An 18,515-nucleotide genomic window follows, 5' to 3' on the forward strand; every position below is an offset into this window, starting at 1 on the left:
TTTATGAAAAGCAGGTTTTGCTTCACTAAGCTGATCTCCTTGTGTGACAAGGTCACCCACATAGTGGATGAGGGAAAGGCTGTGATGTTGCATACCTGTACTTTAATAAAGCTTTTGGCATTGTTTTCCACAGCATTCTCCCAGAGAATCTGGCTGTTTATGGGCATAGACTTCACTGGGTAAGAAACTTTCTGAGTGGATGGTGAATAGCACTAAATCCAATTTGAGGTTGGTCACACATGGGTTTTATCAGGGATAAGTACTGGGGCAATTTTTCTTCAATATTTTTATCAATGATCTGTACAAAGGGATTAAGTGCACACTCAGTAAGCTTGCAGATGTCAGCAAGTTATGCAGGAATGCTAATGCTCTTGAGGACAGGAACACTCTGCAGAGAGATCTGAATAGACTAAATAAACACATTTTTTTCCAGCTGTATGGCATTCTAATAGGCTAACTGCCATCACCTGCACTTCGTTCACAACAACCCCATGCGATGCTACAGGCTGAGGAAGAGTAGCTGGAAAGCTGCCTGAGAGAAAAGGACCTGAGGATATTGGTCGATAGCCATCTTAATATGAGTGAGCAGTGTGCCAAGATGGCTAAGAAGACCAGCAGCCTCCTGGCTTGTATCAGAAGTGCGGCCAGGAGATGAGCTAAGCTACCATCCCTTGTATTCAGCACTGATAAAGTTGCGCCTCAAATACTGTGTCCACTTTAGGGTCCTTAACTACACAAATAGCATCAAGGTGCTGGAGCATGCCCAATGAAGAGCAATGAAGCTGGTGAAGAGTATAGAGAACAAGCCACAAGCTGCAGCTGAGAAAACAGGAATTATTTAGCTTGAAGAAAATAAGTCTCAGTAGAAACATTATTGCCCTTTACAACTACCTCAATGAAGCCTATAGAAAGGTGGAAGTCTGTCTCTAATCCCAAGTAAAAATCAACAGGACATGAGGAAATGGCCTAAAGTTTTGCTAGGGGAGATTTAGATTGGATATTAGGAAACATTTCTTCTGTACAGTTTGTAAAAATGCAACATCAGGCAGACAGTATTTACAGAATGCAAAACATTTCCAATATATCAGTAATTTTGGAAGAAGTTTCCTGAAAGTCTGGGAACAAGAATTCATGGCAATCTTTCTATATACTTTCAGATACTTCGTGATTTGCTGAATCTGTTACTCAGAAATTCACTGTCAAAATGGACACTCCTATCTCAATTTCAGACATTGAGGGAAAAACCTAAAATAAGGAGTGAAAATATCCTAAACCAACTTAGCAGTTTTTGTGTTGTGTGAATAATTACCAAATATCTAACATTTCTACATATCTGTTTGGTTCTTTCCTTATGAATTTTTCCTACATTCAGACTATTATATGTGCTTTTATAAGCATTTTAAAAATACATTTAAAATATTTGAATATGTTCTTAAATGATATACCAGCTCCAGACAGAATGGGATTCCTAGCCTATTCTGACAAAGGAATATGAATGATGCTGATTTCTTAACTTGACATTTGAAATAACTGGTGCTAAAGGGAATAGCACACATACAGTTTCTGTTTGCACTTGACATTAACTTAAATAATGTGGTACTGTCCATCCCTTCTCTGACATTAAAATACAGCTCCTTTCTTTACATTTTTTAATTTTACAGTTCTTGCTATTGCTACAAGTGAAATCAATAACTGAAATAACCTCATTGTCAGAGTTTAAATCTGAATCCGAGAGAAATTTAGTCCTAGTTATCACAAGCACTCATACAACAAAGCAAACAGTTTCCGTATCAGGCCTATCTGCAAATGGTACTTATGAAGCTATTCTGGAAAACAGTTGCTTGGTTTTGTTTTGTTTTGTTTGTTGTTGTCCTTCCTTCCTTCCTTCCTTCCTTCCTTCCTTCCTTCCTTCCTTCCTTCCTTCCTTCCTTCCTTCCTGCCTGCCTGCCTGCCTGCCTGCCTGCCTGCCTGCCTGCCTTTCTGCCTTCCTGCCTGCCTTCCTTCCTGCCTTCCTGCCTTCCTCCCTCCCTCCCTCCTTCCCTCCCTTTTTAATGTAAACCATACATGTCCAATTGCAAGTTTTACTACAGAATAATTAATTTCAACAACATAATCATTTTAGAAGATCTATCATTTAATATAGTAGTCTTTAGAAGTAAAGATTTGAATGTGGACTGCCTGAATGTGTTTTGCCTTGCTGAAAAATGCCAAATAATTATAAGAGATGTAATTACATCAGCTGTAACAGAAACAAGTGTTCTTTGAAAAACAAAGCTAAATAAAATGAAGGAATCAAACTGAAAAAGAAAAAAAGAAAAAAAGAAAAAAAAAAGAGGAAAAAAGGAAACATATTTAATTCCACCAATATCAAACTACCTTTTCTTGATCCTGTTTAGAAGAGAATTTGTCTCAGTCCTTGCATTTGTTAAAGGTTATCACTGGCCTGTCAGCAAATTTTCAGCTGTTCCTGATTCTACAACAAATCTTAATGAGTTTTCCATCATATAGCATGATAGCTGATGCATGCCTCTGGAACTATGAACAAAGTGTTCAGACAACTGGGAATGGAACTAGTACACAAGAAATGTATTCTTTATGGTTAGTATTTTTTGTTAATATTTTGTTAATATTAAATTTGCCTTTTTATTGTCAGTTGCAACAATTTCTACTGAATGAAGAAAGAACTGTGGCTATCTTCTAAGACATCACATCAAAAGAAGCAGCACAAGCAAAATGTCAGAACAGAAGCTGTGCAACGAAGAACAAAGAAAAAAATAAACAGAAAAAAAAATACTGGAATGTAGCAGAAACTGTAGAACTCTTTCTTAGGGTGGGGGGAATGGTGAAAATTATCATTATGTCCAGTGTGTTTGCTAAAATCACTAAGTAGGATGAATTACACCTACAACAATGCGTTACATTCTACTAACACAAATTAATTTAAAGAAGAAAGCCCAGGAACAAACATCTTACAAGAAACACCTTTCTTTGAACTCAGTGACTTGATATCTCATTGTTACAGAGGTCATAAAGAAATATAGTATCATATTATGTAGTTTGAACAGAAATCTGTTAAATAAATGGTCTCTGTGACTATCTACAAGCTCTACAGTCTTTCAAACTGGTAAGACAGACAGCTCGTGCCATTAAAGCAGTGCTATGTGTAGGCCAATAAGTGCATATCTGGCACACCGCTTAATGTATACCATATAATGTGTGACATTTGTATGTACATAAATAAATATTCATGCAAGTTCAGATGTTACCAGTGTTATCAAATGGATCAATGTCAGCAGAAAACTTTTAGTTAAGTAAACTCTGCCAGTTAATTTAGCAAACATGAGAAAAGCTCTCTTTTCTTATGAAAAATTTTGTGATATTACTAATTTCACAGTAGATAAGGATTGTCTTAACCTAGCTGCCTTTTGTACTATTGCGAGCAAGGCATCCAATGATAAATACTGTAAACCAGCAGGCTGTACTTCTACAAACAGAAGGCTAAACAAATGTTTATAAATATATAACTACACATGATATATATTACAAAATATAAAGAACACAACTAAAAAAAAAAAAAAAAAGTCATATTGCTTGAGATTTTACATTTTCTTCAGCTACATATATTTAACTAGAAATAAAGGAGTGAAATGATTTTGCAGCCTTTGAATATTGCTTACTTTGTTTAGTCAAGTTTAAATACTTTTTTCTAAAAGTCAGAATCAGATCTTGGCCACTTACATAAAGGGCATGATGTCCTCATCAAGCCAGCTTGGGAAGGACTTTCTGGCAATTTTATATTGCATTCCACTGACAAAAGGCCACAAGTAAGTTCATCAGCTAGTGTCAGTGTATTTCAGAGTTTGAGGTATTTCATCACAGAATCACAGAATTGTAGGGGTTGGAAGGGACCTCTAGAGATCATCAAGACCAACCCCCCTGCCAAAGCAGGTTCCCTACAGCAGGTTGCACAGGTAGGCATCCAGATGAGACTTGAACATCTCTAGAGAAGGAGACTCTACAACCCCCCTGGGCAGCCTGTTCCAGTGCTCCAACACCCTCACCGTAAAGAAGTTCTTACGCACATTTATGCGGAACTTCCTATGCTGCAGCTTATGTCCGTTTCCCCTTGTCCTGTCTCCACGTACCACTGAAAAGTGACTGGCCTCACCACTATGGCCCCCACACCTCAGATATTTATAAATCTGGATTAGATCCTCTCTCAGTCGTCTTTTCTCAAGGCTAAACAGACCCAGTTCACTTAGCATTTCTTCATAGGGGAGATGCTCCAGGCCCTTCACCATTTTCGTGGCCCTTCGCTGGACTCTTTCCAAGAGATCCCTGTCTTTTTTGTACTGGGGAGCCCAGAACTGGACACCATACTCCGGATGAGCCTCACCAGGGCAGAGTAGAGGGGGAGGATCACCTCCCTCGACCTGCTGGACAAGCTCTTTTTAATGCACCCCAGGATGCCATTGGCCTTTTTGGCCACGAGGGCACACTGCTGGCTCATGGCCAACCTGTTGTCCACCAGGATGCCCAGATCCCTCTCTGCAGAGCTTCCCTCCAGCAGCTCATTTTGGTGCATGCAATTATTCCTCCCTAGGTATAAGATTCTATATTTGCTTTTGTTGAACCTCATCCAGTTTCTTACTACCCAGCTCTCCAGCCTGTCCAGGTCTCGCTGAAAGGCAGCACAGCCTTCAGGCGTGTCAGCCAATCCTCCCAACTTCGTATCATCGGCAAACTTGCTGAGGGTGGCCATTATCCCCTCATCAAGTTTATTGATGAAGATGTTGAACAAGACGGGACCCAGCACAGACCCCTGAGGAACACCACTGGTTACAGGTCTCCAGCCAGACTCTGCACCACCAACGACAACCTCTGTGCTCTGCCAGGCAGCCAGTTCTCAACCCACCTCACTGTCCACTTGTGTATCCTACACTTCCTCAGCTTTGTTATAAGGATGTCATGGGAGACAGTATCAAATTCCTTTCTAAAATCAAGGTAGAAGATGATGTAAACCAAACAATTCTCATTCTCGTGTTCATCTGTGAGAACAGCATTTAAATAGAAAAGAAGTACTAAGTAATACTGTTAGAAGCCTCTTCAGGACAAGTAAGTAATCTTCCTATTGGATTTCACACAATAGTGATACCACAGTGTGATGAGAAGAGCATGTATTCATTATTCCAGATAAAAATATAATGTAGTAGAAGTTTCAGGATATACTTGCTATTCCTTATCAAGACACAGCCTTTACATGTAGATGAAAAAAAAAAGACAATTTTTTTTGTCCCCATTGTCTCATTTACTATATGTTCTCCTTACTAAAATGGAATAAGGTAGTCTTGCCAACTATTTATGAAAAATTTCAAAAGCAGGTCTAGAAAACACTAGGGTCTGAAATCCTTACACAAAGAGCTATAGAAACAGGAGCAGTATCTGCAATTTTGGAGATAGATCAACTCCAGCAGAGCAGGAACTTTGCCTCAAATCCTCAAGAAATCCATCAGAGAACAAATTAAACATCTTTCTAGACACATGACAACACAGCAGAAAGTTGTGCTTATGTTCAACCTACAAAATAATTGTCTTGTGGAAACTCAGCATATCTCCCAAATAAAGTGTGCGAGAGTGAAACATTACTGTGATTCTCCACAGTATAGACCCACAAATGCATATATATCACAATACTTCATATAGTATGATGAACGACATCTGTATGCATATAAATAAACATCTATGCAAATTCAAAGCTTACTAATTGCTTGGAAATAACAGTCTGTCTTTATTCTCATATGTTAATGGAGAAGTAAGATGTATGGTATTCAGTACAAGAACTCTTTAGCTAGTATTAAATGTATCACATACTTCAAGTTGGAATTTAATCCAAGTCAATGAAAGAGAAGAAAATCTTACGTTAGCTTTTGTTTTCATTATTAAATTACCACCTTTTAAACTAAATTCTTTGGAAATGAAACAAAATGCAGAAAAGCATGTCTGAACTGAAAAATCAGTTTTAACTGTAGAGTTCTTGTAAAAATTGTACACATGCATTTATAAAAATTTTGGGCAACTTCCACACTCAGTAACATTTTTTATTTTGTAAGAAGAAAATAGAGATTTTCCCATAAAGTAAGAGAGGGGCAAATTAAATAAAAGCCTTCTGTATAAGTGAATATTCACATCAAGCTCACTCACCTTCTGCAGACTAATATAAATTAAAAGCATCACTACCCAAGTGGTAAACCCTTCACAACAGTAAAACAGGTGTGGTCCATAGAAATGTACCTTTCGAAATTCAAATAAAATCAAAAGTATTAAGCCAACGAATTACTCTAGAAACTGCACTTCCAGACAAAAAGGTTCATCATCCCTCCTCAAGCAAATATGGAAGCAAGAAATTTAATCTTTTATCATTAAGAGATTTTAGCATTTTTTCTCCAGTCAGGAGAGCATGCTAGCCCTGTGAAAAACAAAAATATTTAGAATCTTGTTCTAAACATCTTAGTTTCCTACAATTAATTAATATTAACATTTACTGCTATGTCATTTTCACTTATTCTCTGTATCTATTTCAGACCTTATGTCCAGGCTGTTTTCAACAAGAGTACCTCTCACATAAAAACATGTTGCTTTTCATACATTTACTGCATGAGACTCCATCAATTCTAGCTACACTGGGAAGTCCTTCTAACTCAAGTAGCAAAGGACAAAAGACAATTTCTTTTCTGTTTTGTTTTATTTAAAATTAGTAAGAATCACAATAGAGTTTTCTTAAATAAGGTAGTGAGTAGTTAAATAAACTAGCTATTTTTAAACTAAATGCCACACTATTCTTAGAAAAAACTACTCTCACCCCTACCATCCCCCTCACCTCCCTCCCCCAGGACTAAAGAATATTCTAGGTTCTGACTGTCTTTTTGCAAATTAATACCTGACCAAAGACAAAACAAAAATAATTATATTTTAGTCTACTGGAGGTTAGCTATTCTATTACCTGAAACAAAAAAGGTATACAAGACTATAAAATCTGTATTTCTTAAGCTAAGAATTTACTTTTAAAATAGGTAGTATGCTATTACTCCAGAAACTGCCAGCACACGGGCCCATTTCCTAATTAATACTTTGCTGGCTATAATGTTAAAATGTCCTTGGCTTCAACTTAGATACAATTATTCCAATTGATTATCTACCTGGAAAGATACCAAAGAATCTCAACTGTCAGTAATCTACAAATATGTACATTTTGCTCATATTTTTTTTCATTTATTTTAACTTTCATATTATTATAGTTTTAAGAACAGTCTTATTATGGATAGAATTGGAAAAATTTTGCATCTCTTACATTGCTATAACTTAGTATAGCTGGAGTGCAGGTAGAGTGATAAGAAGCTCTTCAACATGCCTTTACTGAGAACCTACTTATCTAATGTTACTTATGTTGATTTTGTGTATTATGTTACTATTTATTTCAACTGCTCCTTTGTTTTACAAACATGCATAGAAAAATACAAGTCTTCAAAAGTCAGCGTTGTAATGAAGTTGTTGATTAGTGTTCAGAATCACAAATATCTACTGAAAAATATCCCTGAATCAACTGAACAAGTCAATCTGTAGTAAACCTCACTTTTTTGCATTTGTACATTATTTCTCAAGAAGCCACAGGACAGCTGGGAGAAACAACACGTGTAGACAAGGTAGCCCTAGTGATTTACCAAAAAAAAAAAAAAAAAAAAGGCACTGCTTTCCCATTAATAGTCAAACTAATTGACTACAATCCAATAGTTCCCTCCCTTCCCTAAGTACAAGTGAACATAGTTGTATTTTCCAACTAAATTGTCACATATTTGGGCCAGCCACTAAGTTGTCAGTTCTACATGATTTGTTTGGATACTGTACTCCACAACAGCTGTCAGAAATAATAAATTACAACAGCTGTTGTTGTAGTTACAAAGACCTGGAATTTTAATTGCAATGAATATTAATTGCGGGGGGGGGGAAAGGGTGGTGGTGCTTTTTTTCTTTTTAATCAAATCAAAGAAATAAATAGTTAAGGAATGACAGATGCATCAAACAAATTTAATGTATGTTTGTCAAGTAAAACTGGTCTTTGTTTCTACTACATAACATTATAGCAACAGTCTTCACATCCGAGCGGGACCATTAGTTGCTTAAGAAAAGAGGCTTTTAGAAGAATGGTAAGGAGGTACCATAAATAATCCTTTTCAAATACTGGCTGTGATCTAGAGAGTATCTTACAGTGTTTTAAGAATTAATCAAAAAGAGGCTCATTCAGAGACACATAGTAAACACCAGATGAAAACAAAACTGTTTGTTTATCCTGGCCAAGATCTAGGCACAAATGAACAATAAGCTTACTTTCAGCATCAGCATAGAGTAGCAAGCACAGGAGCACCACCACTGGCCTGACTACGTGCATCATCCAACAGCTTGGCACCAGCATGCTTTGGCAGCCTCGTTCTCACTGGCTCAGAAGCCACTGCGAGTCTGTCCAGTCTGAAATTTCAGATGAAATATTTTCAGAGCCTGTGGAACAGATAAAAGAAAGAGAGAAATATGGTTAGCAGGTATAGGGCAGAAATTGTCCAATTTTTCTCAACATTTGCAAATTGGAACAAAGCAAATGTTTTAGTAGACAAAAGGGTAAGAATGAAAGAAAAGAAACTTGGTTCATGCTATTGGTGTGTATGAAAAGACAGAACATACAGTATATGTTCATATGTCCAATGTATTTTGCAGTGTACTTTTTCAAGGATTCAAGGATTTGTCACTCCCTGAATTGTCTTCTACTCCACAACACTTTTTGAATCATCTGAATCGTCATTTTTAATGAAGTATGTAATACAGCACCGGAATACTCATTTTACAAGAAGGGATTCAAAGTGGATTCAGTAAATGGATAAAAGTCCATTTGCAAACAGCATACCGAGAGTTAATGCTTTGGAGTCTGGTAGGAATAACACAATTAAATCTACTTCACGAGGCATTCTAACAGACAGACACCAAGTGCTATCATATTAAACAATTCCTGGGGCTCAAAATTCCTGTTTTAATTTCCTCTACATGTGTGAATTATACTAAGCATTAAAATAAAAATAAAAATAAAAAATCTAGCATTAAATAAACAGATCAGATTCGAGTTTGTACAACCTCATTTACTGTGATCCACAACTGGATATGATATGGTGAAAGAGCTATAACTCAAGTACCTGCCTTTAAAAAGCAGTGCTCTGCTCATTATAAGCTCATTGCATCTAAGCAATGATAGAAATTTAAAAACATAAAAATAATAGTGATATCTCCAAATAGCCTGATTATGTTGTTAGGCTACTTGGAGATTATTATGCCATCCAGAGGGACCTGGACAGGCTTGAGAAGAGGGTCCATTGTCAGCCTTGTGAAGTTCAGCAAAGTCAAGTGCAAGTTCCTGCACCTGGGTAGGGCCAATCCCAAGCACAGACGCAGGTCAGATGGAGCACGGCTTGAGAGCAACCCTGGGAAGAATTTCAGGGTGTCAGCTGATGAAAGACTGTCATGGTTTTATGATTATTGGTTATCGGTATTCTACATCATAACATCATGTAGTGCACTGAGACTTTAACTGTTAATGCTCAAGTTCCGGATACTTGTCTGGAAGAGAAGAACTACATTCCCCAGGTGGCTTTGCAGTCAGAGAGGAGATATAACCCCAAAGCAAGGTCACCTGATGTGCTCTTCATAGTCTGTTCTTCTTCATCTCCCTGCTGCTCAACCTGACTGCACATCTCACCTCAGTGTTATGGAGAGGTCTTTCCACCTTTCAGACATTCTCTCTCTCTCATTATATTTGATTTATTAGCTTCAATTCTAATTAAATTGTATTATAGTGTGCTACATTGCATTCCGATACTATATTTAGTAAATTAGTTTGTTTCTCCTCAGATTGTTGCCACTGTTTTAAATTATTTTTGTCCCCTGTTTCCCTTTTCCAGAAGAGTGGATTTTGCAAAATCCCTCCGCCCCACTAGTCATGGAACTGAACCGAACCAGCCTGTAAACTGTTGACAAACATCTAACATGAACTGGCAGTGTGCGCTTGCAGCCCAGAAGCCAACTGTATTTTGGGTTATATCAAGAGAAACTTGGCCAACAGGTAAAGGGAGATGATTCTCTAATTCCCTCTACTCTGCTTTCATGACAACCAACCTGGAGTAGGGGCCCCCAACACAAGAAGGACCTAAGACTGTTGGAACAGGTCCAGAGGAGAGCCACAAAGTTGACAAGAGGGCTGGAGCATCTCCCTTATGAGGACAGGCTGAGAAGGTTTGGGGAGCTTCAGCCTGAAGGAGAAGGCTCCAGGGCAACCTTACTGTGGCCTTCCAAGGGGATCTACAGGAAAACTGGGAAGGGATCTTTTAGAAGGACACGTAGCAATAGGATAAAGGGAAATGGTTTTCAATTGGAAGAGGGTGGATATATACTAAATATCAGGAAGAAATTCTTTCCTTTCAGAGTGGTGAGAACAGGTTGCCCTGAGAGTTTGTGGATGTCCCCTCCCTGGAAGTATTTAAGGGCAGACTAGATGGGGCTTTGAGCAGCGTGGTCTACAGGAAGGTGTCCCTACCTACAGCAGGGAGATTGCAACTAGATAATCTCAAATCTCTTCCAAGCAGGGAGATTGGAACAAGATATTCTCAAAGGTCTCTTCCAACCATTTTATGATTCTATGATTGTCACTGAAATACTTTTCCAAGGGCCTACAACACATAAACTTTGGCAAGTATGAAGTCTAGCTTAAGCACAAGACAGCAGATACTATCTTTTTCATTACCACACAAGTAGTTTCTAAGCATCGAAGATAAAAACTAAAAGGGAGGAGAAAAATTATACTAATTGCCATTCCACTAGATAGATCTTACAGATTTGTGGGTGGTATAAAGAGCCCATTTTAAAGTACAGCACAATGTTCAAAGAATCTGCTCAAGAAGGAAGAAAAGATAGGAGCAGCTGTTAGAAAACTAGTGCTGTTATGAATCTCTTTTGTTAAATTCTCTCTTCAATCAGCTTCTGCTATCAAAAAATACAAATCTAAGAAATCTTCACAGAGAAAGTGTTGAAGACACCAGCTCCCCCCTTTCATAGCTACCATTCTCATGCCAGCATTTCAAATGACAGCAAAGTCCATGAGACATCAGTCCTGTCGGACTCAATTTGTGTCTGTGCAAGCGTATCAGAGCCAACTGCTACATAATGTTTTCAGTGCTATGACAAAGATGGAGATGTATGAAATGCAATTCCAAGGAAGAGATAATTTTGATTTTGCTTCTGCTAGCATGCAAGGGTTGCAAGGACTAAACTAACTCCAAAGGAAGCTGACCTGTAGACAAAATCTTGTATTTTAATAGTCATGCAAAGATCCTAGCTGACATGCATGAAGTTGAAGAGCAGAAACATGACAGATACTAAGATTTGTGCCAGAATTATAAACTGCTCCCTTTGGCAGGGGAGGAAGTGGAGAGGAAACAACACTGATAATTAATGGGGGGAGTAGAGGAGGGAAAAATAAGGAGTCCATGAAAGTGCTTGTTTTACACAGCTGTTTTTGAACAGGGCACTAGAGATTATTTTCTCATATTCCAGACACTTCCACTGACGTAGTAAATATGGTACCTAGTAGAAAAACAGTTATCCGCTCAAAAAAAAAAAAAAAAAAAAAGGAATTTTACATATTTCATGACTGTGATTTGTGAATATAAACATTTTTCCTCCATAAGCTCTTAGGAAATTAAGGGATGGATCACAGAATCTGTCAAAGAAAAGGTTGAGAAGAAAAATGAGCCTTTTTTCTTATCTTGTCAATTAAAAAAACCACAGGCCATTCATTCACTGTAAATGCACATAGAAATACTGCATTCACTGTATCTACATTCAAGTTGATATTTGTTATCACTTGGATTGTGCATTCCAAAACTCTCAATACTTCCTTCTTTGCTGTTCCTGGGTGTCACAGCATTAGCTAACCTGATTAACACACTGTTTCCAGAAGACCCTGCCTGTTGTTTTCTGCCTCCTGACTTCTGATATTTTAGGTCAAATAAGCAGAAGCGGAAGAAAGATAGTAGATTTGATCCCCTTTCTTTCAAATGAGTTGAAAATATTTCATTTGTAGAGTCAGATGATGGTTTGAAATCAATAGACAGAAGCCAGAAAAGAGACCAGCAGTTTGAACTAGATGATCTTAGATGCCTTTTCCAATATTAATTGGAATATTAATTCCAAAGTTAAAAGTTCATCTAAATGTATTCTTAAAATAGATAGTCTCTTCTCTTTTGCATTTCCTCCTGTCAGTGTCTTGTTACATCAAGAGCAGAGTACCAGAGACCTTTACAACACAGCAGTTGTGGAATGGGTTTATACAATTTTCTTCCTCAAAATGCTGTTGTTTGTCTTTCAGGATGTACTCACATTATGGCATTTTCTTAGCAGCCTTTCTTACAACATCCATATTACATAACTGCAAAAAGATGAGGATTCTTCCTAAAATAAAATCGATCACACTAGCTGTGAAGAGATCAACAGTTATTACAAAAATAACAAAAGATGATTTTCTTTAGGATAATTCCTGCAGAAATTGCATAAATTATTGCAGTATTAAGTCATTACAAGACTCTTACTTTGAATATGAAAAGCTTTGAAGGAGTTACAACTGAATTACTACTTTTTCCCCATAGCTGGTGTTCTGCCGGTTCTTTCCTCAGACAAACTTTTAATATGAATGAAACAAAAGGGTGAAATTAAGTAATATATATATATATATATATATATATATATATATCACTATATATCACTAGCAGTTATGTAAATATCAGATTAGACGTTCCCTTATAAAGTGAAGAGACATAGGAGAATTTTACTGGGAACAAGGCAGATGACAGTACCAGGGCAGTAGCATACACACCTGCTCCCCTTAGAAAGATCAGCTGCATGAACAAAACATCTGAACAATGATTTACCACTGCGCACTTTGATTGTTTCTCCATTGAGAGTAATCTTTCAGTACTTCGGAAGAGTGGCCACTGCTCCAAGAAGGTCAAAGTTACAAAAAATATTTACCTGGAGGCAAATTTTAAAACAACAACCACACACACGCACAAAAAAAAAAAAAAAAAAAAAAAAAAGCAACTCTTTTTTTTTTTTTTTTTTTTAATGTATTTTCATTTGCCCAGCTTTGCATACCTAATTTGTACCTGTGTATGCTTGATAACACTGTCTCTTGGAAGAGACTTGAACACAAACATAAAAGAAGTCATACCACATTGAGAGGAAGGAAAATAAAGTTTATGCATGAAAGCATTACAAAATTTTTGAATACAGGAATGTTTAGATATGAATGCTTGTTTGTGCTATTCAGAACAAGATTTGTAGTTCATCTTTAAATTTTAAAATTGTTTAGGAGAAATTCCAAGATTACTTCTTACATGAGATTATTTAAAGATTTTAATTCAAGGCCCTTTTTTAGGTAAAAAGGGCACATGGGAGAAGAACCAAATAGTGTGGGTTTTGGTTTTTTTTTTTTTTTGTTTGTTTGTTTGTTTGTTTTTTGCTCGTCTGTTTTAGTACTGATCTTGTAAGTATTGGCACGCAAAGATTGAAACAGAAGAATGTACTGATATTTTGTTTCTACTCTTCATTCACCACACCCACAATCCAAATTTATGTCAATTCCCCAGCTACAGATTTCTAATACCATACATATGCAAGTGAGGAAATACAAATGAGAAATTTGAAACATCACTAAAATCAAGTGAAGGCACATGTGCCAATACTTCAAATCTTTGCATATCAACTAAGATCTCTCCTCATAAAAGAAAATAAACAGATTTCATAGACAAGTCTTGGCTGAAAAAGCCTGACTGACAGCTGAATAATCACTGGAAAGAATAGGCAAAAAAAAAAAAAGCATGAAATTAACATTCATAAGCTGTTTAACCCAGATGAATTCAGAAATACCTCTGGGTAAAATCACATCTTTTAAATGAAATAAAATGTATTTTCCACAGTTCTACATTTAGTCTGCTCTATTGATTAAATATGATAAAGTTTTCATAGTTTATACGCTATAGAAATTCTATGCTTCAATTTGTTTTGGCTTGTTGTTATTGTCGTTTTTATTAAAAAAGCCAAAACACAAGCACGTGATCAAGGAAGATTAAAAGACAGCTCTCCTAGGTATTTCAAACCTTAGCCTTATCAGTCTCTGCATAATAGTATACCTTAGTGCTCATCTATCATTTCTTTATTTCTTTATTACAGTTATGCCATCATGACTCACAATGGCAACTTTCTGATCTCAAGCAAGCCTTTGAACTACACCAGTATAAAAACATCACTAAGTTACAGTGACAGATGGAATTTTACTTACAATAAACAATTTTAAAATTGTATGTTTTAAATTATCATCAATTACAAAACATCTGCTCATAAGTTCTCATTTATGTGAATACCTAAAAACCTCTGACATCGTAGTCACTTTTGCAGATTGTAAGAACTTCCCTTATCCATGGTGCACAAAAAATTAACAACATCCTGCATTCTATTAGGCTGTTTACAGAAGACTAAAATAATCTCTAATGTATTTTTGGTAAGCATTTATTATGCTGCAGAGCTTTATATGATTGCAGACCTTGACTGGCTGAGGTCAATGGAAATTTTGGCATGTGGGTTAGGATTGTTTCTTGTGACTTTAAGAAATCAGTATACACGCCAACAGAAGGGATGTTTGCCTGAAAAGCAGAGTCTGCTAATACTCCCAAGACTTGACTCCAGTCATTTAATAATCCTGTAAACTACTTACCTACGGTTGTCCCGAAATAGTTCAGTTATAACTTTCCCATATTTGAAATTTAATACAGCCCTTCTCAAACAACAGATTTAGAAATAGAATGAAATCAAAATTTTTTTAGAATATTTATTTTTCTTCATTTGGAAGAGACAAAAACTTTCCTAGTATATAGCAGAACTAACTCTTACTAACAGATTAATTTGAATTATTTACCTCCAAAGTCTATTTAAAGAACAAAAGCAATTATTATTTCTATGTAAAAACTCATGCAGACTGATTTTTGCCTTTGTCTTCTGTTTCAAAAGAAGAAAAACAGAAAAACCAAATCATTAGGCTAGTTTTCACAGCAAGTCAGCCTTCCTCTTCTTTCTCCCTCACAATAAACTATCCTTCATGGAAAAGAAACCTAACAAGCAAAACCAAACATACAGAAACCCACAAAATCTGTCAATGTCTACTGCATTATTCAAACAATACTATTTCTGTGTGATATGCATTGTTGCTTCAGGATATGCAAGTGAGCCACATAACAAAATTTTCTTAAAACCCTGGGCTATACACTGCATACTTATCAGACACTCCCAAGAGAGGAGCCACCTTTGTCTTAGATGAATTTGGCCCCTTTTGTGTCCTTACAGTATTGATACTGTGAAATAATGAGGTTGGGCCTTGTCTTTAGGATCTCATGTAGTTGAATCATGCTGAGTACAGCAAATATTAAAATAAAGCTAGAAATACATTCACAAGTCAGAAGATAATAGGTCAAAATCTGACTTCAACATTGCAAGGAATCTTTTCTCTATTATATTACTCTGCAATTTCTTCCTTTATGGCTTTTCTTTTTCCTTTTCACTTCATAGTTTTGTTTCAGTACTATCCAATATACTTCTTGCCTAATCAGATTGAAGCGTGACTGACTGAGACAGTGAATTTGCAGTATACACAGGACAGTAATCCAGCTGCAGCTAGTTTAGCCTGACTGCACTTTATTATAACATTGCTGATGGCAATACAATCGTATTAGAGGAAGAGATGGAGGGCTGAAATGGCTATTTTTCAAAAGTAGTTGGCATTATAAAATGATTCGATAATAAATTACAAAAGCTTCCTGAAGCAATAAAAGCACTATGTATTTCCAATACTAAGATATGACATAATGGCACATAGTTGTCCACAGTTTCTCTTTTGGAGAAATTAAGATGAGAACTACAAACTTTTATATGCAGTATTTTTTATTTTACTAGGAGGAAAATGAAAAAGTAGTGTTATGCATACTAAAAAAAGAGCTAAAAATAAAAAATAAACAAATTTTATTCTTAGAAGCTTCTCTACTAAGGAAAGTACCAGTTGCTACACTTTCAGATACTCAAACATATTTCCTAACATAGACAGGCCAATTTTGATATAGAATAAAATCCTTTGATAAGATCTTCTGCAGAGACAGAAGTATGGTTCAAAATGTTGTTTTCTTACAGTATACATTGAATACTAATGTTTATTTGTAAGTGCTAGAAATGAGTAACTTAGAATGGCCACTTCAAGCTCTTCACAGAACTGATACCTCATCCCCTTTAGACAGAAATTAAGGGTTACATCCTCAAAGACCTATTACATTTAATTTGGTAAAAGCAACTGAAAACAGCAATAAATTATCTCCATAATAAAATCTATCATTAACAATCGAACAATCCAATTTTCTGGCATTTACAGTGTATTCATATCTGAGGATGTGTTGACTTATTCTGTTATGAGAATACATGACTACAAAACTCCCAAGAAAAATATTTTGCCTTTAGCAGCAGAAAAGCTTTGCTAAACAAATAGTATACTCAATCTTTAATGATTAACTTCAAAGAAGTTAGTTGTTATATGATCCTATTGTCACATTAGCAATGCATTAATTTAATAAATTGCAAAACAATACCCCCAAAGCACACATTTAACATTTCCCCCAGAAAAGATTGTCCTTCAAGTGGAATGTAATGCCATTCATATTCAACATCTAAAAGTTATTTCTACATTATAGCTCCCAGAATTCTGAAAAAAGTTTAACTTAATTTTACTGGTTAAGAAATTCTTCATTTATTGTGGATAAATTGCAATTGTAAGTATACATTAACTAGTCTATAGTTTGCTGGCTTGGGCATATAAGAGGGAGAGGAGAGGAGAGGAGAGGAGAGGAGAGGAGAGGAGAGGAGAGGAGAGGAGAGGAGAGGAGAGGAGAGGAGAGGAGAGGAGAGGAGAGGAGAGGAGAGGAGAGGAGAGGAGAGGAGAGGAGAGGAGAGGAGAGGAGAGGAGAGGAGAGGAGAGGAGAGGAGAGGAGAGGAGAGGAGGGAAATATAGGGGCAAATACAGAAATGAGGAACAGTAATAGGTATGAAGAAAGCCAGGACTACCTTGTTAATACACTGAAAAAGATTAAATTCGGTGATATGGATAAGTGTAAAAGAGATAAGAGAAAACATATGAAATTAAAGTAGATTTATGGGTATATTACACATCTGGAAGCCACACAGTACATAAGAAGGAATTAAGCTACTCAGTGCAATTGTTATTAAGGTAATAGAAGCTACAAACACCAGCAATTATATTACTCTTTCAGAACTTGTGTGTAGTTGGGAAAGTTCACCAGAATAATTAAGGTGACAAATTAAAAGCAGACATATTCAAAATCTGTGTTTCTAACTATACTGTAAAGAATGCTTTACTGGAGCAAGATATTAATGTTCTTATAATAGATACCAAATATTTTTATAATAGGAAACAAAAAAGAAAGTTGGGCATTTTAGAGATGATGACAAATAGATTCACTTTTTTTTTTTTTTTTTTATAAATGTTGGTAGTATCCAAAAATAAAATCTTACATAATGTCAATAATGAATTTTCTGAAGATTCTTCTTCAAGGCCCACCTACGCTACCTTTCATTTACATACAGCTTGTTTCCCTCAGCCCTAGATAAAGAAAAAATCCTCTGCCTCTCCCTTCCCTCCAGAAACATCTCTAAAAACAGCTAAGGAAGAAACAACTTGCAATACAGGAAATAACAACAACAACAACAAAAAGTTGAAACGCTACATTGACATCCATTTTAGTCTTTACACTCTTGGTACTACAAAACCACCTTACTTCACAAGAGAGTTCTATACTATTGTAACATGTTCTTAAATAATTTTCTATCTTCTGTATCTGTCACTAAGTCTAAGCTAAATATAGAAAATAGGATATAACTATGCATAGCGCTAATTAGTACAATAGTAGTAATTTCTTATTTTTTGAGGTTAAGATTTTCTCTACGCTTTGAAGTAGTGCATCTTCTGCACCCAGGGTGTTCATACATATTGTTTTGTCTAGGCAACATGTTATTCAAATGTCTTAGCTGCGTGAATATTTTAATAAAAGCAAAGGCCTCTGACATTTGTGGTTCACCCTCCTACATCTCTGTTAGATTACTGGAACAGAATATAATTAATTATGTAAATCCTGATATATTCTCCACTGTTTTGCTACCTCTTCAGAAAGCATTTCAGCAAGTACTTTTGAAGTCTAAGTCTTGTAATAGCTTCCCAAGCACTCAACTTTTTGTGTTGCATTGCAGAAAAAACTGTGACTGTACTGTTACAGACATGCTGAACTAAGTGAAAAGGTAATAATTTCAAACATAATTGTCAA

The 18,515-nt window shown here is 36.1% G+C and overlaps 1 protein-coding gene across 13 annotated transcripts in view; it reads right to left on the reverse strand.

Moving 5' to 3' along the window:
• PTPRD (protein tyrosine phosphatase receptor type D) overlaps positions 1-18,515 on the reverse strand; it is a 1,217,200-nt gene that overhangs the window by 272,140 nt on the left and 926,545 nt on the right. For all 13 annotated transcript variants that reach the window (XM_048930990.1, XM_048930989.1, XM_048930988.1 and 10 more), the window contains one exon: positions 8,383-8,550. In XM_048930990.1, coding sequence (XP_048786947.1) covers positions 8,383-8,467 — 85 coding nt within the window. In that variant the 5' untranslated portion in view covers positions 8,468-8,550. The remainder of the gene's footprint in view (positions 1-8,382; positions 8,551-18,515) is intronic.

Source organism: Lagopus muta, chromosome Z (genome assembly GCF_023343835.1).
Source record: "Lagopus muta isolate bLagMut1 chromosome Z, bLagMut1 primary, whole genome shotgun sequence".
Lineage (NCBI taxonomy): Eukaryota > Metazoa > Chordata > Aves > Galliformes > Phasianidae > Lagopus > Lagopus muta.